General features: G+C 41.2%; 2 protein-coding genes across 4 annotated transcripts in view; one reads left to right on the top strand and one right to left on the bottom strand.

The window, feature by feature from the left end:
• The window catches only part of adam22 (ADAM metallopeptidase domain 22), a 57,383-nt gene extending 41,105 nt beyond the window's left edge, over positions 1-16,278 (top strand). For 2 of the 3 annotated variants that reach the window (XM_070912590.1, XM_070912589.1), the window contains exons 11-31: positions 308-474; positions 563-647; positions 959-1,049; positions 1,159-1,210; positions 5,351-5,450; positions 5,547-5,618; positions 5,988-6,080; positions 6,472-6,552; positions 6,661-6,711; positions 6,805-6,868; positions 7,015-7,120; positions 7,214-7,333; positions 7,586-7,754; positions 8,009-8,120; positions 8,902-8,992; positions 9,287-9,340; positions 10,159-10,359; positions 10,799-10,899; positions 11,255-11,321; positions 15,548-15,671; positions 16,258-16,278. In XM_070912590.1, the coding sequence (XP_070768691.1) occupies positions 308-474; positions 563-647; positions 959-1,049; positions 1,159-1,210; positions 5,351-5,450; positions 5,547-5,618; positions 5,988-6,080; positions 6,472-6,552; positions 6,661-6,711; positions 6,805-6,868; positions 7,015-7,120; positions 7,214-7,333; positions 7,586-7,754; positions 8,009-8,120; positions 8,902-8,992; positions 9,287-9,340; positions 10,159-10,359; positions 10,799-10,899; positions 11,255-11,321; positions 15,548-15,671; positions 16,258-16,278 (2,022 nt within the window). Of the gene's footprint in view, positions 1-307; positions 475-562; positions 648-958; positions 1,050-1,158; positions 1,211-5,350; positions 5,451-5,546; positions 5,619-5,987; positions 6,081-6,471; positions 6,553-6,660; positions 6,712-6,804; positions 6,869-7,014; positions 7,121-7,213; positions 7,334-7,585; positions 7,755-8,008; positions 8,121-8,901; positions 8,993-9,286; positions 9,341-10,158; positions 10,360-10,798; positions 10,900-11,254; positions 11,322-12,677; positions 12,768-15,547; positions 15,672-16,257 lie in introns of all 3 variants that reach the window. The other variant, XM_070912588.1, reaches the window with a different exon arrangement.
• Positions 16,279-19,202: 2,924 nt separating this feature from the next.
• gtpbp10 (GTP-binding protein 10 (putative)) lies at positions 19,203-23,603 on the bottom strand. The gene is made up of 10 exons (XM_070912195.1): positions 23,571-23,603; positions 22,630-22,823; positions 22,394-22,485; positions 21,962-22,106; positions 21,780-21,853; positions 21,584-21,636; positions 21,365-21,472; positions 21,134-21,211; positions 20,846-20,969; positions 19,203-20,250 (listed from the first exon to the last, which is right to left on the bottom strand). Exons 1-10 carry the CDS (start codon positions 23,601-23,603, stop codon positions 20,039-20,041), a joined length of 1,113 nt encoding a protein of 370 aa, XP_070768296.1. The 3' UTR covers positions 19,203-20,038.
• Between the last annotated feature and the right edge of the window lie 2,587 nt (positions 23,604-26,190).

The raw sequence follows: 26,190 nt of genomic DNA, 5'->3' as shown, positions 1-26,190 counted from the left end.
CGGTACTCCAATAGATTTCCGTCTTATGAAAGCAAACATTATTATTTGCCATCCAGTTTGCTCCCTCTATGTCCTTCAGACTCTTACCCTTGTTGACTTCATCCAGCCGCCTGTAACGTGCCACTGTCTGGTGACAGGATGATATTGATCACGCTGACTGACTGTTTGACTGACTGTTATAGCGGACAGCTGGAGATGTTGATGAATATAGGCATGCCTGTCAGTTTTAATCGATCAGGACATGTCATTTGGTATTTTTTTTGGTCTTTGAACTTTAACTGATTTAGATTTACTTGTGATTCCCCAGATTTTCAAGGAACAGCTTAACACCCGGATTGTGCTAGTTGCCATGGAAACGTGGTCGGCCGACAACAAGTTCAACATCGACGATGACCCCATGGTGACCCTGAGGGAGTTCATGAAGTATCGAAAAGACTTCATCAAGGAGAAATGCGACTCTGTTCACCTCTTCTCGTAAGGCTGAATATTTAAAGGGATTTTCTTGTGTTCGTGGCGCTCCAGCATCTTTTTTATTAAACACACACGTTTCTTTTCTCATCAGAGGGAATCGATTTCACAGCAGCTGGGGAGGAGCTTCCTATATGGGAGGAGTTTGCTCCCTGACGAAAGGAGGGGGAGTCAATGAGGTGAGTCTTGAACCACAAATTAATGACTACAGATTTCCAAAAAAGCATTTTTCTCTTATTAAATTAGGCATATTTAGATGTCAATTCTGTGCATTTATTTCTGTTTTATAGCCATTTAGTTTCTGTTATACCACTAAATTAATTAGTCCAGTTATTTTTTCTTTGATGGGGATGCCTTTGTAAGCTCATTTGTAACACCATTTTTTTTCTCCAAACTGATATTCTGTTTGTTTTCTGTCTACTGCTGTTTCTCTGTCCGTCTGTCTGTCTGTCTGTCTGTCTGTCTGTCTATCTGTCTGTCTCTGTATCAGTACGGGAAAACAGATGAGATGGCCATAACGCTTGCTCAGTCTCTTGGACAGAACATTGGCATCTTCTCTGACAAGAAGAGGATCCTCAATGGTACACAGTTAAACCTTAATGAGTGCTTTATTTCTTACTTCCTGATCACTTTGTAAGCCTCCTCTTTATGCGATGGGAACATGTCAGTGTGTTTCATTTTTTTTCCCAGGCGAGTGCAAGTGTGACGATCGTTGGTCGGGCTGTATCATGGATGATGTTGGGTGAGTTACTTTTACATTACACGTCCTCATCAAGTCATAACCTTAAAGCCACAACAGAGACAGACTGCAATTTCCCCAACACATTTTATGACAAAAAATCCAACTGGGATCGAAAACGCTGTCCATTTGAATGAATTTGCGTTTTATCGACAACAAACAAATACATTTTAATCATAACATCAGAGCTGGATACAATGCTACACTTTGGATTCAATGCTAACATCACACTTAACTGTAAAAAATGATTGCACATTTGTTTGCTCAATAAATAAATTGCTATTTTAAATTGATGGGTATCTCCTAAGAGTTACTTGAAATAATAATATCTTTATAAATGGAGTATCCTAAACGTGCTTGCAACAGGTTTATTTTATTAGTATTATTTGTTAGGGACCATGTACAATATTAAACATATAAATGTTATCATGTGATGTATAATGTTATTGAAGCTAAAGCTAATTTCTTGCCAGGTCACTCACAATTAAAACATTTGCACAGTGACAGAACAGCACTAAACAAACTATACAAAGATACACAATGTAGTGCATCATACACACACACACACACACACACACACACACACACGTTTATGTTAGACAAGTTATGTGCTTCGTTTATCAAACTATGATCAGTGTAAATATGAATATTTCCACACACTGGAGTGTTATTGTAGTTTCATAATTCACCACTAGGTGTCAGGCGATGTTTATCTTCCATATGGCCTGTTTATGTAACTTCATTGGGCGTCTTTCAGCAGTAATGTGTTATATAATCTGCTTGCTAACATTAGAAAAGAGGTGATAAATCAGTCTGTGTATGTTTCGTGTTTTCAGTTTCATGACAGTGTTTGTCTTAAAATGTGTTTGTGTACATCTGCAGCTTATATACTGTTCAAGCTTGGCATTGTGCCACTGTGAGCACACGGATGTGACTGTGTGTTGCGTCTGCGACGTGTGTGTGTGTGTATACCCCTCTTCTTAAATACTTCTCGCGTTCCCCCTCTATCCCGAATGGGACAGCAGGTGAGCAGAAGCTTGGCTAGAACGTTGCCTGTGCTGTTTTGAAACAACTGGCTGCCTCGGAGGGGTTGTCAGTCATCACAACCTTTCCCATTTCATCCAACAGCACTACAGCTGCTGTGGCCCCAGCTTCACTTTTTATTCAAATGATATGAACAAATACAGTTTGATGTCCCTTTATTATGCACTGACTGTATTTTTCATAATCATTTTTGTACAATTTCACATGCACTTTATGTGTATCCTTCCGTTTTTGGCCGATATCACCGGTTGATCAACCAAGAAAATGTCATTAATTTGATTGTTCTTATAATTGATAGGCCACTTCTCCCTCCTGCCCTTTGAAGTCAGGACTTTTCATCACTTCTTTTTGTCCATGTCTAACCGATTGATACAGTCTGCAATGTCATTCTCATCTTAGGCAAATATTTGTCTACCTCATTTCCCTGTAACAACAGTACACTCCCCTAACACTCTCTGTCCAGATTCTGCTCTATTGGGTTTCCATAATAAACCTACTTTAATGTCATGTGCTCACATGACAGAGAACAGGTGACTCTGCGCTCTTATCAGCCTGTCACCTGTGAATGGACCTGGCCCAGATCTGTATTCTCTAAAATAAAGTCAATGGTATTTCAGACGGTTGTATTCAATGAGCAAACCTCAGTCATGTCCATTGACGGACTTTTCTTTTTTATCCCTCAGCACCTGCATGATCAACCTAACCTGACCACTACTACTAACTACTTTCACACTTTTCACAGGGTTCAGCTACTCTGTGTGTGTGTGTGTGTGTGTGTGTGTGTGTGTGTGTGTGTGTGTGTGTGTGTGTATGTGTGGGTCGATTGGTCTCTTCATATATATGTGTTTATTCCTTTGTGTTGTGTGTGTGTGGCAGATCATTATGGGCATAACTAAACCTAGGATGAATATGGCAGATGGTAAACAAATGTACAATTTATTGTTTGAAAATGCATTACGGTCGAGTTAGGATTTAGAATAGTTTCATATAAATGTTTTGCATTTTATTTTTTACTGATTTTTTCTTTCTGTTTCTTTCTCATGAAAGAACTGATTTTGGTATGAACAAACCAGGACAAAATATGAATTATAAAGGGTGTCACATTGTAAAATGTTATATTTTGTAATCTAATTAATTCAAATAGTCTAAATCATACTGTAACAAGGACATTCAGACGAAGACATGACTCACCCTACATTCAGCAGCAATGCAGAAACAAGTGAATGATTGTGGTTCAGACACTGTCATGCCTCCTAACCACCACTAGGTGGTGGTAGGCTGACTGTGAATGAATGAAAGACTGATAGAATGAAGAAAGAGAGAAAGAAATGAGGCTACATGAGGTGCTGTACATATTTTATTTATATTTTGATTAATTTACACACTACAGGCAAATAATACAGCATTTATGTTTTAATCTTTTGGATTTTTGATGCCAGTGGTGGAATGTATCTAAGTACATTTACTCACATACTGTATGAAAATACTTGAGGTACTTTTGTTTGTTGTTTATGCTACTTAATACTTCTACCTCACGACATTTTATTTTAGGCAAATATTGTACTTTTTACTCCACTACGTTTATGTGACAGCTTTAGTTACTTGTTATTTGACAGATTTTGATTATTAATACAAAATATATAATTCAACTTATAAATTGTTGAATATTATTATAGGTTAAGTAATAAAAATGACTCCCACATTTACCACCTGCAACATTAAAGTGATGCACACATTAATGCATCAATAATTATAGTCCAGTATTATGATAGACATTATTATGAAATGGACTGTACTTTTACCGTAGGTAAATATATATTTGATGCTAAAACTTTTGTACTTTTAGTTAAGTAAGATTTTGAATGCAGGACCTTTGCTTGTAACCACCACTGTTTGATCTCATGGTCTTATGTGCTGTGAAATGAAAAGTCTTTATCGTGGCTGAATAACAATATCAGTCCACATGGTAACGACTGTACTTCTTCTGGTGACCAGTGAATCATTCAAGCACATTTCATCTCTGTTTCACGCCTTATTACTGCTTAAAAGGGGATAAACACTACAAGATTTTGATAAGATTAGAAATCAAAGATGCAAATCCCGCGTGATAGCCGGGGCAACTTTAAACCTGATAAGTTTAGGAAATCTACCTGAAATATTGTAGTGTACTTCATCCATCATACAAGCGTCATTACCGACTCCTTACACAACCATTGTCACTGTGGGTGGCTTCATTTAGTCACATCTCATATCAACCTCTCGCAGCCCCTGGCTTTCTCCAGCTCTCACTGAGCCTGTCTGTTATTGCATTGTCTCCTGAGGAGTCCTGAGGAGCCACAACACCAGAGGCACTCTAGTTAAACATGTGCTAGCAGCATAATCAGCATCCAGTCTGATGGTACAGCAGAAGATAATAACATTTAAGTACCGCTCAGGTTTGGGTCGATGTCGTTAAGAGCATCAGAATGAACACAGGACATTTGATTGTAATAGATTTATGCTTCAGATATTTCAGACGTTGATTGGGCTCCAGGTGAACGTATCACCAAGCTGTGTTTTATATTTTTACTGGAAGCGAATCGAAGCGATCTCGTGGAGCATTTAAGAGTTGATGATACCTTCATCAACGTAGAGCTTAATCTTTGTTCTCAGGAAAATGTGTTGATATTGATGTGATCGTTTTAGTGACACAATATCGCATGATAATGCAATAACTGTTCAAAAGTGAATCATCCACAGTATTCAAGTTCATTTCCAGGACAAATCCATAAATGCATCTACATCCTGTATATATTATATAGCTATACTGTATATCTATCTCCACATTATAGTAAGGATCTCCTCTGAACTGTGAGTATGGTAAACCTGTGACATATTCATAGTATGTAAGAAATGCAAACTTTATTAAATATGAAAAACCTGCTGTGGCATTGTCTGACGTATGGAAAGTCAATTTGTGTGGGTAAAAATGTTTAAAACTATATTTTGTCCAGTTCACCTTTTGTCCTGTAATGTGTTTTTGATTGTGTTTTTAAATGAGGGTGCTGTCTGTACTGTATCCACGGTAACGGCATAATATGCTGCGGTTGTGTTAAACAGTTTCTACCTGCCCAAGAGGTTCTCCGACTGCAATGTGGAAGAGTACCATAACTTTCTAAACAGCGGTGGAGGAGCCTGTCTGTTCAACAAACCTCTGAAGGTACGTCACACTCACACATATATAAATATCTACAGACAGTATATATACATATGTCTCCTTAGTTGTTTGAATGTTAATTCCCTTTTTTTGCCTCAGCTGTTGGACCCTCCGGTGTGTGGAAATGGCTTCGTGGAGCCAGGAGAGGAGTGTGACTGTGGCAGCCCAGCGGTAAGTTACAACACTGTAGATGAGACTGGATGGATGCCAATAGGGACGTAATGTACTACTTTAAAGGGTTAATTTGATAATCATACAAGGTCAAAGTGAGGGGCTAATTACCCGACAACAAAACCGGCTGCTGTGTCAGACTTTGTCCAATAAGAGGTAATTTAAAGTAATGAAGTAATTTCATTGGAGAAATCAAGGCGCTGTATACACAGTGATAACAGTTATTGCCTGATCATAGAATTTGTCCAGAGAGACCTCTGTTTAAATGGATTATACTGTCTGATGAGATAATGAGTTTCATAAAAGACAGAAACAGTTGACATCAAATCAAAAGAAGGCTACTGAGAGCCGTTTCTGTCTGTTTTTCAGGAGTGTGCCAGAGAGGGGGAGGCCTGCTGCAACAGGTGCACCCTGACCCAAGGCTCCAAGTGTAGCAACGGACTGTGCTGCAACAACTGCCAGGTACAGAACAGCTACTCCAAGCTGAAGCCTCTAAAGAGTATGCCTGTTGTAGTCTTCAAGTGACCATTTCCACTTGAATTTACTTTAATTTTAATCTGAGACAATAAGTTTCAGCAGCCGTTTTCCTGAACACACTAAAGTGTCCTCTTCAATCTCTCCATTCACCGGACTACCAAAGAGATGGTTCTGACAGTCTTTTAACGCTCTCAAATATCTCAAAATGAATGAATAAATGAATGTTGTTGAGTTGTGGATGGGTACACAGACTTGGTCAAATGGTAATTTGGGATGTCAAGAGGAAAGAGAGAGCGTGCCTGGAGTCACCAACTGTGCAGAAGGTTGATTCCTCTGACACAAAACAGACTTTGATCTGTATTGTATGCTGCTACAGATGGAGTTCATGGGAGTCGTGTGCAGAGATGCAGTGAATGACTGTGACATCCCAGAAAACTGCACAGGCAACTCCAGCCAGGTGAGCATGGCCTTCCCTCAAACCATTTTCTACAACTGGAGATACAAACTTAGTATTGGCTCATGCAGTACGCCACAGTATCTCTGAGGTTTTCTCTGTTTGTCCCAGTGTCCACCAAATGTGCACAAGATGGATGGCTACACGTGTGAAAAGGACCAGGTGAGACGTTTGACAAATGGTGTTTTACTTTTAAGAAAGAAGTCTTTCCTTCTGCACAGGCAACGTTTTGTGACACTATATTTCTCTCTACAGGGTCGCTGCTTCAACGGAAGGTGCAAGACCAAAGACAGACAGTGCAAGTACATTTGGGGAGAGAGTAAGTGTATTCCTATGTACAAAACAATTTTGGATTGACAAATGTGAAATCTCTATAGTAATACATCTTCCAGGGTTAAACACCTTTGGTAGAAATGAACTCCTTAAGCTGCAGATGTTCATCGTGTTTCATTGTGTCTCCCTCAGAGGCAACAGCGGCCGACAAGTTCTGTTACGAGAAGTTAAACATTGAAGGGACAGAGAAAGGCAACTGTGGGAAAGACAAGGACACCTGGATCCAGTGTAACAAACAGTGAGCCAGACTTTTCTGTGACTGAATCCTTTGCAGTTCTGCAGTCATGTTATTTCACCCTCCCTGATCGTCGCTTTCATCTTTGTAATTCAGGGATGTTCATTGTGGGTACCTGCTGTGCTCCAACATCTCACCTGCCCCGCGACTGGGAGAGCTGCAGGGAGGGCTGACCTCTTTCTCAGTAGCCCGGCACAGTGCTTCTCTTGACTGCAGGTACACATCACTGAGGAAAAAACACTTCCTGAAATACTCAAAGCCCTAAAAAGGCCTTTAAAAAGCCTGTTGGTGATGTATCTTTCACCCCTGGTCTGGTTTTGTTCTCTGGCTCTGTATGGTTCATTGTCCTAAGAAAACACATGTAAACATGACAAATACAAGACATGCATACGCTCATATGTACTGTACTGTATGAGCAGACAATGGCATGTGTGCTGTTTGAGTGACTCGGGCATGTTTGCTGTTCAGTGGTGCTCACGTGCTGATCGACGGAGACACTGACCTGGGATACGTCGAGGACGGGACGGCCTGCGGGACAGACCGCATCTGTTTCAATCACAAATGTCTCCCCATCCAACAGTTCAACTTCAGCACCTGCCCCGGGACCACTGACAAGACCGTCTGCTCTGGACACGGGGTACACACACACACACACACACACACACACACACACACACACACACACACACACACACACACACACACGAACTGAACACATACACACTCACAGTAACATACAAGTGTAGAACCGTTTTAGCCATTCAGCCGAAGCTGGTATCACGGTTAGATCAGGGTTGAATTGTTGTTCTGTGCTTTCAGTGTCCACGTTTTGGATCAAATTCTAAAAATCTCATAGTTATGGGACAAATAATGTGTTTTTTTTCGCTGTAGGTGTGCAGTAGTGAGCTGAAGTGTGTGTGTTACCTGGGCTGGACTGGAGAGGACTGTAATTCCACATCTCCGCTCAGTTATCTTGTGGTGGGACCCACTGCCTCAGTTTCAGGTAGAGATGTGAACTATTTGTTGCTTCTATCCATATCCATACCTCTCTTCATCTCACATTTTTTCTTCTTCTCCGTTCATTCTTCTCTGCTTTCCATACCTGTACCTCTCGACTCTTTCCACCCCACTTCATCTCTTTCAGCTCTTCTTTTAAAATCCCTCCCATTCACAAACGTTGTTATGTTGAATATTCAAAGCTTTTTATTTGCTTTTTTGTTGATTGTCCGTTGCATTTCTCTTCATTTTAGGTTCATGTCTGCTCATTAAAACCAGCTGCGTTTGTATTCACAGAACCATGCATGTCATTCTTTTTGTTTGTCATTATTTTCACACTCATTCTTTGTCGACAGGCCGATGTCTTTGACGGAGTGACTTGAGGTCAGATTTGAGTTCCTTTTCATTGTATTTGTCCTGTCTTTGATGTCATTTCCTAGTCCTCTTCCTCTCTCACCCCAACTTCAGCTCACCTCGGTCGGTTAATTCTGACCATTATTGAGTTAGAAAACAAGCCTTTTTGAATGTTATCCTGAATGAGAACCTACTGCACATGTAAGTTCCCCTCAGAGTAGTGGTGAGGGGTGACAGCAGTTTGGTTGTTCTCATGTTGTTCTCCCTTGTTCTCCTTTTACACTTTTCCTGCTAAATGTACCGTGTTTTTGTGTTCTGCTGCAGTGTTTTGTGGTTTGTGTATCCCCTTGTGTCCACATGATTCAGGAAACAAGAGACACACATTCAATTAACACACATTCGGCTCCCCACTCTCCTCTCTTCCTCTGTCTCAGGTATCACCAGTACCAACATCATCGTCGGGGCCATCGTGGGCTCCATCCTCTTCCTCGCCCTCATACTGGCTGTTACAGCCTTGTGTTACAAGTGAGTGTCCCTGTGGCCTGCATGTGTGATGTTTTATATCAGACTTGTGAGATGATTAACAGGATAGGAAAAAAAGACACATCTCTGTTTTTTCAGACTTCAAACTTATTATTACACAATAACTTTAGACCCTGAGGGCTTCTAAAAATCATTCAAACAAAGCAAGAAAATATGTGTCTGGTGGTTGAGGTGGTCTCAATAAACATATGCCACCAATGACAAGGGGTCGCTAGAAGTTATTGCTTCGTTTTGATTGATGATGTCGACTGAAGACACTCGCACTTCTCTTCACAGGAGCTACAAGCAGAGACGCTACGCTGAGTCTGAGGTTCATCGAAGATTCTGCCGGTTTGCTCACTTTAACTCTATTTTCAATTTGTTGATTTCACATGATTTTTACGGAGCTATGGTGAGCATGTTTTGAGAGTTAGTGTTCTCTAAATAATGTTTTTTTTTTACAACAAAACCCCTCCATAAACCTACATTACAAATCAACTGTGGGAAGAAAATATCCTGGTTGTCCTAAAAAAATACCAGTGGTGGTAGAAGTACTCAAATCCTTTACTCAAGTAAAAGTACCAATACCACGGTTTTCATTTACTGTTACAATTTTTTAAAATCTTAAACTGAAAGGTAACTGGTAACTTAAGTTGTCACATAAATGCCGTGGAGTAAAAAGTACAATACTTCCCTCTGAAAAGTAGTGGAGTAGAAGAATAAAGTTGCATAAAGTACCTCAAATGTGTACTTAATTACAGTACTTGAGTAAATGTACATATTTACATCATTATACTGTTAGCACTGCTGTTCAACTGCAGTTCAAAACAGACTCACTAATAGGAGGATCAATAGATTTAAGTGCAATACAGCCACAAGATGTTCTGCATGTTGAGTACTCGCGGCTCTGTGCGACAACTGAACATCTGTCTCTGATGAGTTGTGGAAAGTCTTTCTGGAAAATGTAAAAAAAATCACTGAGGTAGATACACACAACAGGTTGAGGAGGTTTCAACAAAAAGTAATATACAGCACGTTCTCAAAGTGAGAACAAAAATAATGTTGTTAAACATCATAAATTAGTGATAAATAACTGAGAATATCTGATGCTGGCCTTTTCCTGTAATTTCTGTTACTTCCTATCTAAAAGCTTCCTTCTGTATCTCCAGGCAAATGCCCCCAGGCGACTATGTAACAAAGCCTGGGGATGCAGATTCCTTTTACAGCGACATGCCTCCAGGTGTCAGCACAAACTCCGGCTGCAGCTCCAAGAAGAGGTCAGCCTGCCTGTCGCACCTGCAGATTTGCACCCTGTCCTTCACCCCCTCCATCCCATCCATTTCTCAGAACATCTCACTGTTTGGCTTCAGGTGTGCCATCTCATCATCACTCATTTCATTCACTGGCTAATTGTGCGTGTTGCGCTCTCTAAATCGCTGGTGTGTTCTTGTGTGTTCATATCATGCTTTGTTACTATCATGGCTTTCATCATGCGTCTCCTTTTGTAAACATTTTGGATTTGAACCAAAATGTTATGAACATTTTAGCCCATGGAGAATTGAGCAGAAAATACCTCACAACTACATTTCTCACATCATGCCACAGTCAGCTGTCATGATATTGTTTCATGGCTCATAATTTTACCATCTACTGCGATGGTTTACATCAGCCTCTCCCTCATCTCCACTAACGCAACAGGAGCAGAACAGCGTTTAGTGATTTGTAGCAGCTCGGACGTACGATGTTGCACTCATAATATTCTGTCCATGCTGTGTGTGTGTGTGTATGTGTGTGTGTGTGTGTGTGTAGATCTAACGGCCTATCCCACTCATGGAGTGAAAGAATCCCAGATGCCAAACACATCTCTGACATCTGTGAAAATGGGCGACCGAGGAGCAACTCATGGCAAGGTAACATACAAATCCCCACTCATAGATAGATAGAGGAAACAGTTGTGTCTCCCCTGCACTGCATTTCACTTGGGTGGCTCAAAAAGAAGGACTGCAATGTTTTTGTTTCCCCCAAAACAAATGCAGGAAAAAGGCAGCACACCTGTGGTAAAACAAAAGGAAAAGAAGTCACCTCATGTCTCGAGCCAAATTAAGTGCTGTCTTTTGCCTGAAATTGTTTTGGGGATACAAACATATTGCAGCCCTACTCATACATGTTCTCTCCTGCATTAAATATTGCCCCCCAGTAAATGGTTTGCGTGTTATTGTATGTATCTTGATTTAAAGTGTGTGTTTATGTTCTGTTTCTCTCCAGGAAATCTGAGCGGTAATCGTAAGAAACTGAAAGGAAAGAAGTTCCGTGCTCGCTCTAACTCCACGGAGTAAGTTCCTTCTGGCAAGTCGGTCATGTTGTGAGGTCAATGAACATTGTACATGAGACATGCAGACAAGGAGAAGCTCTAGTGTAAAATAGACTTATCAGGTAGATGGCGTTATTCTTAATTTTATATTTTTTTATGTCAACAAAATACCATGAAAAGACCAAAACAAACAATGTTTGAGTCCCTCAACACTTACTAACCTTCCTACCTTTTCTGTGACATTCGAGCCTTGAACCCATCGGTTCTTGCTGAAGATGTAAATCATTAAAAACTGGTCACAAATGTATAGTTTGATTTTCAAGGCTAAATCATCTCATAAAACAGCTGTAGTTTTTGGCAGATGTTCCTCAAACAGGAGCAAATAGTGTATTTGTTGGGAACTATTTTCACCCGTGGATTAATGCATGTTCGGTGCGCTACAGAGTATTTACAGCATTGACAGAAAGAGACTCACAATACACTATAGTGCCTGTGTTCATGTATGTCTTTTTAATGGTTTTTGAATAACTGAAATCAGGCTTTGGCTACACAAACGATGTGTTCTAGTAGGATCAATTTATTGCTGGTTTTGGACTTTTCATTAGATTTGTTGACAATAAGAAAAAAATAATATTACTGTCCTTATCCTTTATGTATGTGGCGTAGCTCACACAACTCTGGAAGAAATCCTTCACTCAAATTTAGTATCAGAGCTAGAGAGCTATACAGAGTTTGTTGCACCGAGCCTTGCAAGCTGGTCGAGTCACAAGACAGTGAGTTCACGTTGTTTTCTCGCAGTGTGAACTCTCAGCTCTTGTCTGGCTTGTGAGGCTGCACTAAAACTCTATGTCTTTTAAACGTTGCTCACCGCCTACCTGTGATAAAGTATTTGCATACAGCCTGTTGACTGTGAATGAACAGCGTACATCGGCTGCCTCCCAGCCCGGCGTGTTGGTTTGTTTGTTTGTTTGTGGGTTTGAAGGTCTTGGCATATGAAATGCACCTGTTCTCGTCACAAGCATGAGACTGACTGAGCGGCGAGAAGCTTGGAATAATGTGACATGTAACCAATATGCAACTGAGCCTGTAACACACGCCACAGTTGTTTGTGATTTCCTTGGTGCTGTTTTCATCTGAAACCACACACAGGTCTGTCCGCCATCTTCTCATTTTCTCAATTGCATCTTGGTGTTTGTTCAGGATATCTTTGCTCTGCTCTGCTTTCCTAAAATATTTCCTCTTCCTCTCTCCTCCCCCCAAACACTTGCTTATTTCTGGAGATTTTGTCCTTTTCAATTTCCTTTCCTTCCTTCCTTCCTTTTCTCTCTTCTCCCCCCTCCTTGTGTTGTGTCCATCACCCCCCTCCCCCTCCCACAGGTATTTAACCCCTCGCTTCAAAGCAGAGTTTTATGATGTAACTAAATGGGTAGAAGATGTGAATAGAAACACTCAAGGACCTTACCTTAGGTATTGCCTCAGACCATGTCCTGTACCCCACACGCTTCTCTGAAAACCCCCTCACTTTTGGTTTGATTTGTGGCTTAGTCAAGGAAAGTAACGATCAGCTCCAATCTGGTCTTTTTCTCTGGACGTTTTAAAAGTAATATCTCAGAGAAAGTGTTCTCGACAGTTGGCATGTTGCGACTTGGAGTTCCTAAAAGGGGTTGCTGCTGAGCATTAAAAAGAGTTTTCCTGCTTTACATTATAGTATATCCGATTTTATGTCATTCTTCCTTTTAGTTTGAGTGAAGACATTCATTTCTTTTTGATCAGCTGCACTTTACTTTGCAGATTTTTATTTATCATTTTCAGCTATATCGTATTGATGCAAAAAAAATGGCTCCTCCTGCCTGTGCTAGTGTTACAGTTATAATACAGTCATGTTATTCCTAATTTCTCCTTATTCCCTTCTTTGCTTCTCCCCCTCAGTCTCCTGTTATTCTGCATGTTGTGTGTTGTTTTGTCAGTGAGTGTCTGTGTGTCGGCCCCCGCCGCGCTCCCAGTGACCTCACACGCGTTCGCATAAGTGTGATGTCACCGCCGAGCCAAATATTTGGGGTGCTGCGCTGACATCATCACTGTGCTGCTGTGGGCCACCACTCGGATTGCGTGCAAGGTCTATAGATAATCCCAAACGCCAAGCCACAAGGTTTCCTTGACAACAACAAGGAAGCTCATGGGCGCGCTGGCCCTGTAGAGCATCTGTCCCATGTCAACGCACCGACTGTTTCTTCACTTCTACAAGCTAAACGTCAACAAGCAGTCAATCAGCGCTGTAATCTATAGACCTTCACTGTGTCCAGGAGCTGCCCCCCCCCCTTATTACACCTACTGAAGGACAGAAACAGTCCAGAAGAGTGGAGAGATGTGGGGGGTTACATCAGGGAGCCCTGGTCCCACAACTAAAGCTAAAGATTACTAAATTATTCTCACTGATAATGTTATATAACTGATTGTTTGAACACTTAAATCGGCACAAAGCGCTTCTGATCAAATTGTCTGTACAAGAAAGTAGCAGCTGCTTTGAAAGAAAAGCCATAATTAATTAAAAATAAGTTACATGTACAGTACAAGACTGTGCACAAACCACTTTACAAAACTATTGTGTTAAGAAAACAGCCAATCAGCAAGTTTAAATTCTGTTGCTAATGGCACCAGTTATAATAGGGAGAAGCAGTTATATATAACATATATATAACATGCAACAAATGTAAAAACCTAAAGAGCAGGAATCTGACTTTTTGTCTGTGGAGTTTTCTTATCTGAAACAAGGACTGAAGCTAGAGGGTGTTAGGTATATTTGTGATTTTGGGCTGTATAACAAAAAAATCACTTGAGCTGAGTTCTCCATAGGAGGCTCGCAGGTGCTGTTGCATTCAGAGCCATTAACATACTGATCTAATAACAAGGCCACGCTCTGTGAAGCTTTACTTAGGCACAGCATTGCTTTGAGATAAATGCTAAAGTCAGAATGCTTGCACATGCCGTTACGATGCTAACATGTTTATGTTTAGCAGGGTCACCATCTTAAACCATACAAAGTACAGCTGAGGCTGATGAGAATGACATTAGTTTTTAAGTTATGTAGTCATAAACCGAAGTATTGGACACATTGTAGTTTCGATTTGATGAATGTGCTAGATGAGTTTCACCAAAGTTGTTACAATTCATCCTGAGGTGGACATGAATGTTTGTACCACATGTCATGATAAGCCATCCAATAATCATCTCAGTCAAACCACAAATGTGAATGAAAGTCTGCAGATTTCATCCTCTGTGGACCGAGAATGTATAATGTCTGTATACCGTTTCACCTTAATTTGCCCAGTATATGTTGAGATATTTCAGCCTGGACCAAAGTGGTGGACAAACAAAATCCTTTTACTGAGTTCTTAAATAATATTCAAGTTCAACAGGAATTAATTGGGAGAAAAAACCAACGAACTTGTGGAACCAGCGGTCCACCTGCTTCCCCACTCTCTCCACTACTTTGACCCATCCAGGTATTTCCGCTCACCACACGGCAGTGGTGTAAACAAGCTACTGAACATGGGGCGGACTGTCTCTCTGTGGCCGCTTCACTGGACAGGACCTCCCCCTCTAATTCTGCCAGTCTGTTGTTCTCACCCAGCTCCGGTCTGGTCTACCGTCCCAGTCACCTCATCATACTCACTGCTCCCAGCATTCCTCATTATCACACACACACACACACACACACACATCCAACTTTTCAAGACTACACAGCGGCTCAGCTGACAGCAGAAGTCACCTTTAGCAGCATGCTTTTTTTAAACAGTTGCTAAAGGGGAATTTCTGCAAATTCTGTTTATTGTGTGTCAGTGATGAAAGAGTAATGCTGCGGCAGGGTGACGCATGTGAGTTGCAGGAAACTATGACTATGCCCACACCGCTGCTGGGAACTGTGTACTGCTGTTTACAGAGGTACATACTGTGTACAGAGGTTGCCCCTAAAAGCTGAGCTATGGTCACTCTATGGTTTATTTGTCGGTGTCTGTGCTTTTGGTGAACAGCAGTGAGAGCTTTTAAGATCAACCTCTCTCTGTAGGAAGGTGAAAATAATTAGAGCAGCTCAAGGAGGATGTTGCCCAAAGTCACAGATACTAACATTAGCCCAACTTCCCGAGTCTCAAATAATTTATCCATCTGTGTCTTTGGCCAACTTAATCCTAAACCAACCACGACATAAGAGGCAATATTTTAATAATGTCACTTCATCTTCCCCTCAGGACGCTATCCCCTGCCAAGTCTCCCACTTCCTCTACAGGATCTATTGCATCCAGCAGGAGATACCCTTACCCCATGCCCCCTCTCCCCGACGACCAGAGGAAAGCCAACAGGCAGAGCGCCAGGGCAAGTATCGATCAGATACACAATACATAATTTAAAGACACTGGTTTGGCCATGATTACTTATTTTTAGTGGAGTGGAGATTCTTAACTGGTCTGCACAAAATAGGGCAGGTCATTATGGACACTAATATGTTAATTTTTTGGAGAAGCATGTTGATGAATCTGAACCTGGATCTGTAGCTTGAGCTGGTTGCTGACAGAAATGCTTTTTTGTCTGTTGTCTTCCACTGTGACACACTACACGAGATAAAAAGAGCAACTGTTCAATCTCAGCTGTTAGATAAATCAATGATGCCAAGTCTTCACGCTTGGTTAGTGTTACTGTAGTGTGTTCATGGCTTTATAAAGACAAAACTATGATCACTGAAGGCTACTAAAACATTGCTAAAGAGGATCATGATTTTTGCGTTTTGTCATCATAATATCATCGTAAAAAGATAAAATTAGACCAGCCTAATCTTTCAAGTACAGAAGACAGAACAAAATTCATGTAAATAGGAAGTGAAGTAACTACAGCAAATGTTAAAATGTCTCTTCCCCCATCCCTTTCTCTTTTCTGTGCTTTTCCCTTCTTCTTGTCTCCTCAGCTGTGGGAGACTTCAATATAACAGCCATCTTACCCACTCTGCAAAAAGACCTTAAGGAACTACACTTGTCTCTCCTTTTCTATGAACGAAAAACACAAAAATGAAACAAAATTGACTGTAAGCGCTTAAAGAGAAAGAGAGAGAGAGCCCCCCACTGGAGTGGAAATAGGCAAAGGTGTGTGTGTGAGTAAGTGTGTACAAGCATCTCTGCGGCCGTCTTTGCCTGACGGCGTCATTCAGTGGTTCTCTACAAGACGATGCAGAGTGCCGACGGAGAGACCAGCTCCACATCCACTCCAGACCAGCTGGAGCTCAGACTGAGCTGTTCCTGTCTGCTCAGGCCTCACCTGTGGGACTGGAATCCCCACCACTCCGACCCCCCCACTACCTGTCCTAAAACCTCAAACCTCCACACATCCTCCTTAGCTCTGCTCTCGTCACACTCACTTCAACGCCCCCCCCCCCCCCCGATTTGTTTGGAGCTCGTCCCTAAACAAGGAGCAGTGGAGCCAGGAGCATCGTATCACACTGCATCGCTGGATTTGTTGGATCATTTTGACGCACGTGAATCACTGTAGAAACTCCAACACTGTATGCATGAGACAACCCTGTTTATCGGCAATGTCCTCCTACTGAAAAGACGAGAAGAGCAGTTGTCTGATCTGAAAGGAAAGCATGCAAGGGGCCAGTGATTTTATACCTTCTGTAGGCTTAGACGCTTTCTCTCCACTATAGGTAACCCATATTGTATCACCAGTTATAGCCCATAACCCATGACATGGACTCAACCTGACTCTGCCCTCCTCCTCCTCCTCCTCCCCTCGGTTTGTTTGCGCGTGTGTAAATATGTACAGTAAAATACACACAGAGTATGTTTCTGCTTTTATTTTGAAAGAGAGGGACGTCTCTTCTGTCCTCTTCCTGTTGTGTTGTGTTGTAGACAGAAGCGGATTCCTGTAGATAAGTGTAGAGACCCCGCACTCGTTCTTCTGTCTGGTGTTTCTATTTTCCGGCCTCGTTTTTTTTTTCTCCCTCTGGCTCTTTTTTTCCTGTGTGACTGTGACCTATTATAGCTTTCTCCATCCACAGCAGAATGTAAAAGTGTTTTTATATTATCTTGGCACTAGTTTCATCCACCTCTGGGAGAAATGCACAGACATCCGGTAATGACTGAGGAAGTATTGATAGAGATGTCGATTGTGGCGCATGAAGAATGTTGCTGAAGCGGCTGTTTTATTTAGGACAATTGAATAGTTTTATGTGCCATTCCCGAGTGAAATGAATGGGATGTGTTTGGTGTAGTTATAGATGTGCCACTTTTCACTCACGTGGTTTTTGGAAATTTCCCATTGATAATGTTAAGATGTATTGCGTTTCCCCTGATTCTGCATTTGGCTGTCTGAGACCACTGTGCTCCCGCTTTCACAACGGCAGCATGTGGCGTCGCTCAGATGTATGTGAGAATAAGAAGTCGATGACGCAGTGTGGTTGAAGAGACCTAACTTTGCGAGGGATCTGGAAACTGTGATTGAAATGTGCATTTTGGATTTAGCTGTGATTGATTGAGATATTTAGCCTTGTAAATGATTAACTATGCTGTACAGTGCTTGCTGTTTGAGCTTGTGAAGACCAACAGCATGACAGTTCTATATCAAATTAAGTTATTTCTCTGGTAGGCTATTTGTGAGACCATAACGGGAAACGAGCATGTCACTGAAAGACCCCCCCCCCCCCCCGTTGCCTATTTGCTGTTGTCTAAATGGGTTTGTGTACCACAGACTACACTGTTTGTCAGCAAAGTGAGGACAATTCATGGCATGAAGCCACAGGGTTTAAAAATGATTGAGAATGGAGTTTTTGTGCTTTGACTGATGCCAGTGTAGCTATTTAAGGTGGATATTTTTTTTGGAAACTAATCCCATATCGCTCCCCAAAAGCAAGTTCTCTGTACAGTTACAACTCATTGCTCTACTTCATGTAGAAATTGTTGTCTTAAGGCCTCCTGTTTGTCATTTTACTGTTTAGTTTTGGTTCCTGTGTGGGCACTTGTTCATTTGTAATTCATGTATGCATTAGGACTGTATAGGTAATATGATCTTCACAATATTGGACTAATATTGCTACTAGTATCTTTTTTATTAAGTACCTTTGTAATGTTCACTTTTTTCTCAGCATTATGTACAGCAACGATTCAAACAGTAATTAAGTGCATTATTGTAATTATGTGTGTTGATGAGTTTGAATGGAGACATTTTTTGGAAACTCATTTGTCCCAGGGCCAATAGACACAGTTGCCCCTCTGGCATGTGCTAATCTGTATCATATAAAGTTTGGACACACATAATGTTGTATATGAGATCTGTATGGGCTCATGATTTGCCTTCTACCGGAGCTTTCTTCTTTGCTCTGGTCTTCTTAAAAGTATTGGTCAGTGTCTAGTGGCCCAGCCATCTTCCTGGGCTACTCAAGGCTGTGGAGAGCCTTATCTCAGAGCTCCTGAGTAATATTTTTAACATCATAATACTGTGCTACAGCGAGACATTTGTCCCGGTGTCATGGACGTTGCACTGTACTACACTCTGAGGACTCTCCGCTAAAGATGGGACCTGCAGGCTTCAGTGAAATCTGTGATTGTACAGCTGTCAATCTTCCTAACATATCTGCTGTATCTGCCTGCTACACACGGTTGGACTGGCGGATATTAACAGGACGATGTCCCCCACAGATGAGCTGTCTGTCTCTGTCTGGCCAGAGACTTTGAATGTATTCGTGTACTGGAGCACACCAACCACCCAGTCTCTCAACCATGTGGTCCCATCCTGCCAGACACATCAGCACTCTGCTGCAGGAACCTTGAAAACCCCAAATGTGCTAATTCAAATCGAAATACTGCAGTTGCTGTCTTTTTCTTTTTAATTTTTTAATTTTGCCTGTATGCTGTACAGACCGATGATGCAAAAATTAATCCCCATATTTTTTTCCTCTTAATCATTCAGTATTGTAATATATTTAATATAAAATAAAACTTTCATCAACACATCTGTCTATGCTGACATGTCTAATAACTTGAGATTTTACACTAACTTCTAGAGGACAAAAACAATACATGCATACACACTTCACACTTGAAATGCACTGATCCAATACAGACCTTATTTAGTGCAACTGCTATCAGCCAATCGTGACCAACCCAACAATAAATACAGACATGTATTTCTCTGCAGCCTGTCGTAACTGATTGTGGAAACACTGAATTTTATAATGACATTTGCAAAGAAACTGTATTTACTGCTGGATCGGTAATCCCTGGCCTCATGTTACCATACATCAAACATCACTGCTGTGAGTTCTGCACACTGGTATCGGATCGGTATTCCGTATTGGAAAATACCCAGAGTCGAAGTATCAGAACTGGTATCAGGATCAGTGCATCCCTACAACACACACCAATAAATATAAATACACTCTTTTTACAATGTATAATTTCTGATGGAACCGACCAACAACAACAACCGACCAAACAAGCAACTACACAACTCGTGCCGAAACTCGTGGAGCCTCATAACATTGGATGTTTTGGCTGCGACGGTCAGTCAGTGAGGAGGTCCTCCTCTGTCTCTTCCAAGAGCAGGTCTGCACTGATACCACATAGTTTCTGTTGTCACAGGTGTTTCTCAGTGGGTGATGTTTGCCTGCCATTAAAGTTCAACTATTCTGAACTTTATTTTGTCGGCGTACGCTGTTGGTCCCACTCAAATGTGCGACATGTTGTCCATGTTCATCACAATTGCTTGTGTGACTGGTACCTCAGTGCCTGCAGTCTTTCTTGATGGACGGCTTTAGTTGCCATTTCTGCGTCTTCATCGAGCGACTCTCGGATGCAACTTTTCAAATGATCGATACCAAACCCAGTGGAGGCAGAGACAGGAACCACGTGTCTGAAGGTCATGTAGTTCTTCGGTATCATGTCATCAGGCAACAGATCAGAGAAGTCTACAGAAAGGAATATATGTATTATTGTCCTGTTAACATGTTACAGGCAACACAAATGGTTGTGATTCTTTATTTCTTGGTTGTCATCAGTCAACCTGCATGTTTAATACAGCACCTTTTTGGGTTATTGACCTATTGATCTGTTAACCCCTTTTATTACTACCATTGATCTCAAGCAAATGTTACAATGAAAAAGTAGATTACTCATAAATCATTAAATGTTTAAGGGAAGATTTGCTTTAGTTTCTCTGGGTTTCAGTTATACCTTTGTTGCGAAAAGAGTAGCCGACTGAGTCTGAAATGTTTACTTTTCTTTGCAGGGAGCAACTTAAGTATGATTTGCCACCAAAAAAAAGATCACCATGTGGTGCTTTTTTACCTTATTAATGCATTTAATTGGTGTCTCAACCCAGAGATGATGTGGAAAAATGGGGTTTACAGATGCTATAGTGCAAAATCTACTTTTAAATACAAAAGTGAATAAAAAAAAATAAAAAAAATAATATATATATATATATATATATATACAATTATTAAATTATAAAGCTATTGAATAAAATAGTAATATAATAGTAAAGAAATCCTTCAAATCTACCGTCTGGGCTTTGTAGTTGCTCCTTCAGCTCTGCTAGTTTGTCCTCAGCGTCCGGCAGGTCCATCTTATTCACCACCAGTAAAGCCGGCTTCGATACAAGCTCTTCTTTGTACAGCTCCAACTCCTTGAATCCATGGTGACAGAGGAGGAGGAGAGGATGGAGAAGAAGAAGGAGAAGGTAAATAAATGGTGTTCGTGAGGTGGATGGATCAGGAGTCAAGTCAAAGAGAAGAATGGTACGAAGAATATTTAATTATTTATTTAAGTCTTTCATGTCATCAGTCTCACCTTGGTGAGAAGTTGAACAGCTTCAAAGGCCGACCTAAACGGTGTTTTACTGGCCAGCTGGAAACCGCAAACATCTACCTACGGCCAGACAAAGCACAAACAAATTAAACTCCATCATCATCATCATCATCATCATCATCATCACCACCACCACCACCACAGGTAATTATCAGGTGGAGCCAGGTGATAACTGGAGCAGCTTATGTGCTTTCCGTCACTTCCACTACACACCACAAACAGCAGCTGCTTGGTCCTCTCCACATGTTTGAGGAACTTGTGGCCCATGCCTTTGTTTATGTGAGCTCCCTCAATCAGGCCTGGAAGATCAGCAACAGAAATCTACCGAAAACAAAAAAATGATAAGAACGCAACTGAATGACGGTAAAACACTAAAAAGGAATCAATTCAACAGGCAGTTAAAGGACAATGAACTAATATGCATTCCCATACCTGCATGTAATCTTTATACATCAGTTTGCCAATCTCAGGCTTCAACGTTGTGACTGTGAAATAATAAAGATTTTAGAAAAAAAAAAAACTTTAAAGTATAATTACTACACCTCTGTAATAAAAATGCAGAAGTAAAAATGCACAAAGAGGAACACAAACACACAATTTGTACATGTGTGCAGTATTGTGCACTCACAGGCGTAGCTGGCAATCTGAGGGGTGGCATTAGACATAGCTGTCAGGAGAGAGGACTTTCCTGCATTTGGGAACCTGACGGTGAATCAACACAAGAAAATCTGATATTTAGATAAATGTTTGTGCCGATTTGAGTCTCGGTTGAAATGAACCAACATGTTCATGGGTGCTTTCTGCTCTCACCCAACAAGGCCCAGCTCGGCGATGAGTTTGAGGTCCAGCCTTATGTGTTTAGCTTGGCCTTTACTTGGCTCGAAAGCAGAGTTGAGGGAGCCTCCTGGTCCTCCTTTCGCCACCATCAGACGATCACCCTCAATATTCAGGTCACCTTGGGGGGAGAATAATTGTAAAAACATGAGGCTAAGTTTTTACTGCAACATCAGATGGCTATTCCACTCCCATTTGATTACTGCTGTTATATGTTTTATGCCACAAATTATGTACTTAACCCCATAAAACATACAACCTCATGTCTGTCCTTTGCTTATATTTCAAATGAAACCTGCCTGTTGAGTTTGTGTTGACACAGTTACAAAGAAGATTGACAACAAGGATTTTTAAGTCTGACTGACAGCAAGTGAATAGGGGAGGTATTACAAAAGACGCCTGACATACCAAGTATTTTGCCATCATCAGTGGTGACTGTGATACCAACAGGAGCCAAGATCTCCTTGTTCTGCCCCCTCTCTCCTTTCAGTGCACGGACACTGTCAACAAATCAAATTCATACACACTAAACACACAAAAGAGCTCTTAGCATCTATTATACAACATGTCAGAGGATATCTGACAAACAAAAATCATTAACTGATGTCAATGATCAGTGAATTACAGACAATAATGAAACAAACCTGCTGTTGGCTCCTGCTCCACCTACAAAACGTTTCTGGGGGTACTTGTCCTTGATCCTCTTTAAGGTTGTGTTCTTTGAAGCCACCACCCAAACATCTCCTCCGTTCCCTCCCTGCCCCCCAAGACGGGGTAAACCCATGCCCCCACTGCCTCCACGGACGTACAGACGGAGGTTGTCCAGAAAGTTTCCATACTGCAGGAGGCAGAAAAGAGACATTACAGTGATGAGATTCAACATTTATGCATGTCATTTTAATCATTTATTTTTTGCTGTTTGACTTGGAGTGGTTTTATTGATCATAAATAAACTACTGTCAAATAAACTACAAATATGTTGTTTGACAAAACAATCCCAACTCAAAGTCGCCTTATTAGCTTTTTCTGAAGCTTCCAATTGCATCATGGGATTGTTTTGACAGACAGATATTTCCAAGCTCAAAAAAGCTGCATGCTAAACTCTCCTAAAAGGGCTTTGGATAAAATCACAGCAGCTTCTAATCTTGCATATCAACATCTCCATAACGTTCAAAGCTCAGGAAAAAACAAGTAAGTTGCCTTGAGTTGTGATTGTGAGACTACTATTTCCAAGGCCAACAAAGACTTTTCATGTTTAAAAATATATCTTTGTTGTCAATATATTCTACGCATTTAATATCACATAACGTTAAAGCTAAACTAACGTGCAGTTATTCAACATTAACGCTAGTTCATTCGTATACTGTTCAGATCCAGATGGCTAGCATCGTATTAAGATCATACACTGATGAGAGCGATCTCACAGACCAAGTTAGTCATGTTGATGTTTTGACTGTAGTTAGCCTGTCACACAGCTAGCTAGCAGTTAGCGTGCTTGCCAATGTCGCCATTACAATTGTTTGTAAACAGTCACCGTTTTAAATTAAATAGTTTTCATGGGATTACTGTCTGCTACAGCACTTACCTTCCGGAAGCAGATTCTAGTGAACTGGACCATCTTCAGTGATGTTTTAGCCACTTTTTGTGTTGTTGAGTGAGCTAGCTGCTAGTTGACATGTGTTTGTATGAAGGACCGGAAGCGGTGTCTTCTATTCTCTCAGCTCATTGGATCATGAGACAAAGAGGCGGGACTCAGCAGGGCTGAGTGACAGTTTTGGACTGGTAGAAATTATCATTATCTTTTTAAGTCTGTAAATTAACAATTAGTGCCACTGCCAAACACAAGAAACTGCAGTGACAGTAATATATTGTAATGCATTACATTGTAAGACATTACTGTCATTTTGTCCACCCACTTTGTCAATTACAAATGAAGTCTAAGACAAAGTACATAAACATTTTATCTTAATTGACAGCATAAAAACTAAATGTTCACATACAGTATCATACTCTTGGGTGCCCCTATGGTAGATTAAAGAGGATAAAGAGCCCTCTACAGGAGCCCAATGTGCAAGTAAACGTGGCCTTCTTGGGTTCCCTTCCAGTGGAGAAAACGCGATGCAGTGCCATACATCCGGCCCTATATGCTTCTATGCGCCTCTAAATGGTTAAATAGTTAATAGTTCCCTGTGTGTTTTTATTGCCAAGGTGTAGTAATTATACTTTAAATTACAGTGCCATAATAAAACAATTTTAATCTTAACCAGCGTTTGGAACTGTTTAACCATGAATGCATCACAACTTTCTGCACACTGGTACCCCACCGCATGCAGCTGGTGCCCTTTTTATTTTTTCCACCCCTGCCCCTCAGACAGTCTGAGTCTGCCACTGTGTAATGCTGATGATGAACCCTTTCCAATTTGGATAGCCATTTCTCTGTAGCGCTACCCCTAGGACATTTCTGAGAACAGCAACATCACTATTATTGTTTAATGTGCCCAGCACTCGGGCTGTAAAACATATCGCAGCTTACAGGAGCTCATAGCAGGGCTTTATTTGTTTGTTCTTATATGATCAGAAACAACATTGGACAGCATTAGGCTGTCCTGAGCATCACTAACCCTCCGCTTTAAGCCCACTCAGTGGACAGCAGAGGGTCGGCGGCGCTGTGAGGATGCTGAGAGAGATGCGCTGATCTTCCGGCTCTCGTCTTTCTCTGTGAACGCGTTCACGCCTGCCGGTGCAGAGTGAGATGCGCATGTGACGACAAAAGCAAACGCAGGACCCGGTTTCTCTCTCTCCCTCACACACACACACACACACACACACTGCAATCAAGACACAGAGAAGATCTACCTCCTCAGGGGACATTAACAGGCTGATCAGACCTGAATAAACCAGGTCTGCTCGGATTTAACTGCACGGAGGTAAGTGTGTGTGTGTGTGTGCGTGTGTGTGTGTGATGACGAGATAGAGGTTGGCTTATTATCTCATGCAAGAGCCCGGACAGTTGGATAGGTCCTCCCACCGGTGTCTGCCTATTTATACGGTTAGAAACGCTGCCTTGGGTCGTGATAACAGGACGCGACTGGGAGATAGAGAGATACATCACAACGCGGTAAGAGATGCTGTTCTTGGCCGAGTGTTGCGGATGCCCGTGAGTGTGTGTTTGACCTAAATTATGCAATCGTGGTGACATAGGCGCTGTCGCATGCTCCTTGTGCCTTTACTGTAGGCTGTAAGGACTGCTCAGGAGTCAGGAGTGTAGTGGGAGGTTTGAGGCTCTGGAGGATGAGAGCAAACTGCTACATCATCCTTCAGTCCCTCCAGTAGCTTGTGCTGCAGCAACATCCACACACACACACACACACATATATATATATATATTTCTTGGTTAAAGTTAACCTAATTTTGTAACTGACCTCCAGGCTGCAGTTGTAGGCCTGTGAAAACCAAACGCACCTGTCAAACAGAGCCTGTACCAAGTCAGACAAAAAAAGAGGATTCCTGATTGAAACGCATTAACATTTCCAAGCATGGTTTCCAGATTAACGACAAAAAGGTTGATGGTTATAAAAAAGTACATTTTGTCTTTATATTGGCCCACTGAGCATTTAACATTAAGTTTAATTTGTTTCCCTTAAATAGCTCTCAGCACACTATGTTCTAGAAAAGTATGGTCCGTCCTCTCCACACATGCTGCAAAACATGTGGGCGCCTGAAAGGGCAGGAAGACAGTACAACACATCACAAAATGAAGTCAACTAACAACAACAATGAAGTCAATATTTCTATTATTATCACATTTTTAGCTATTGGTGTATTGTTGTTCCCCTGAAATCTGCACTGTAACTCTTTACTTTGGTATTGAATGGATTTTAATTAAATGTCAAAGATACAGTAAATAAAGCACACAGACTTATGCTCATTATTTACTCTGGCATTTGTTGCCGTAATCACAAAAATAGAAAATTGTATTGTGAAATCACAATCAGTAAACAGCAAATGATGCAACAACAACTGATGTACTGAATAATAATCCTACTCAGGCTGACAGAGCTGGAAGACTATATTTGCATGTTCAGGGGACTGAATAACAACCTAACCACCCAAAACAGACACTACATACTGCGGCGTGATTAAATAATCTGTTTTTTTTTGCTGATTAAAATGCAGTAGAAAGCTTAAACAAAAAGCTATTATTT

The sequence above is a fragment of the Enoplosus armatus genome, chromosome 9 (genome assembly GCF_043641665.1).
Source record: "Enoplosus armatus isolate fEnoArm2 chromosome 9, fEnoArm2.hap1, whole genome shotgun sequence".
Lineage (NCBI taxonomy): Eukaryota > Metazoa > Chordata > Actinopteri > Centrarchiformes > Enoplosidae > Enoplosus > Enoplosus armatus.
Note: the sequence above shows the minus strand (reverse complement) of the source record. Positions and strands in the feature narration are given on the sequence as shown.

Coding starts and splice junctions, on each gene's coding strand:
- gtpbp10 (XM_070912195.1), bottom strand. CDS start 23,603: ATGGTCCAGTTCACTAGAATCTGCTTCCGGAAG. Junction 21,212..21,364: donor CCAAGCAGCTGCTGTTTGTG/GTGTGTAGTGGA, acceptor GTCTGGCCGTAG/GTAGATGTTTGCGGTTTCCA. Junction 20,251..20,845: donor GCAACTACAAAGCCCAGACG/GTAGATTTGAAG, acceptor TCCTTTCTGTAG/ACTTCTCTGATCTGTTGCCT.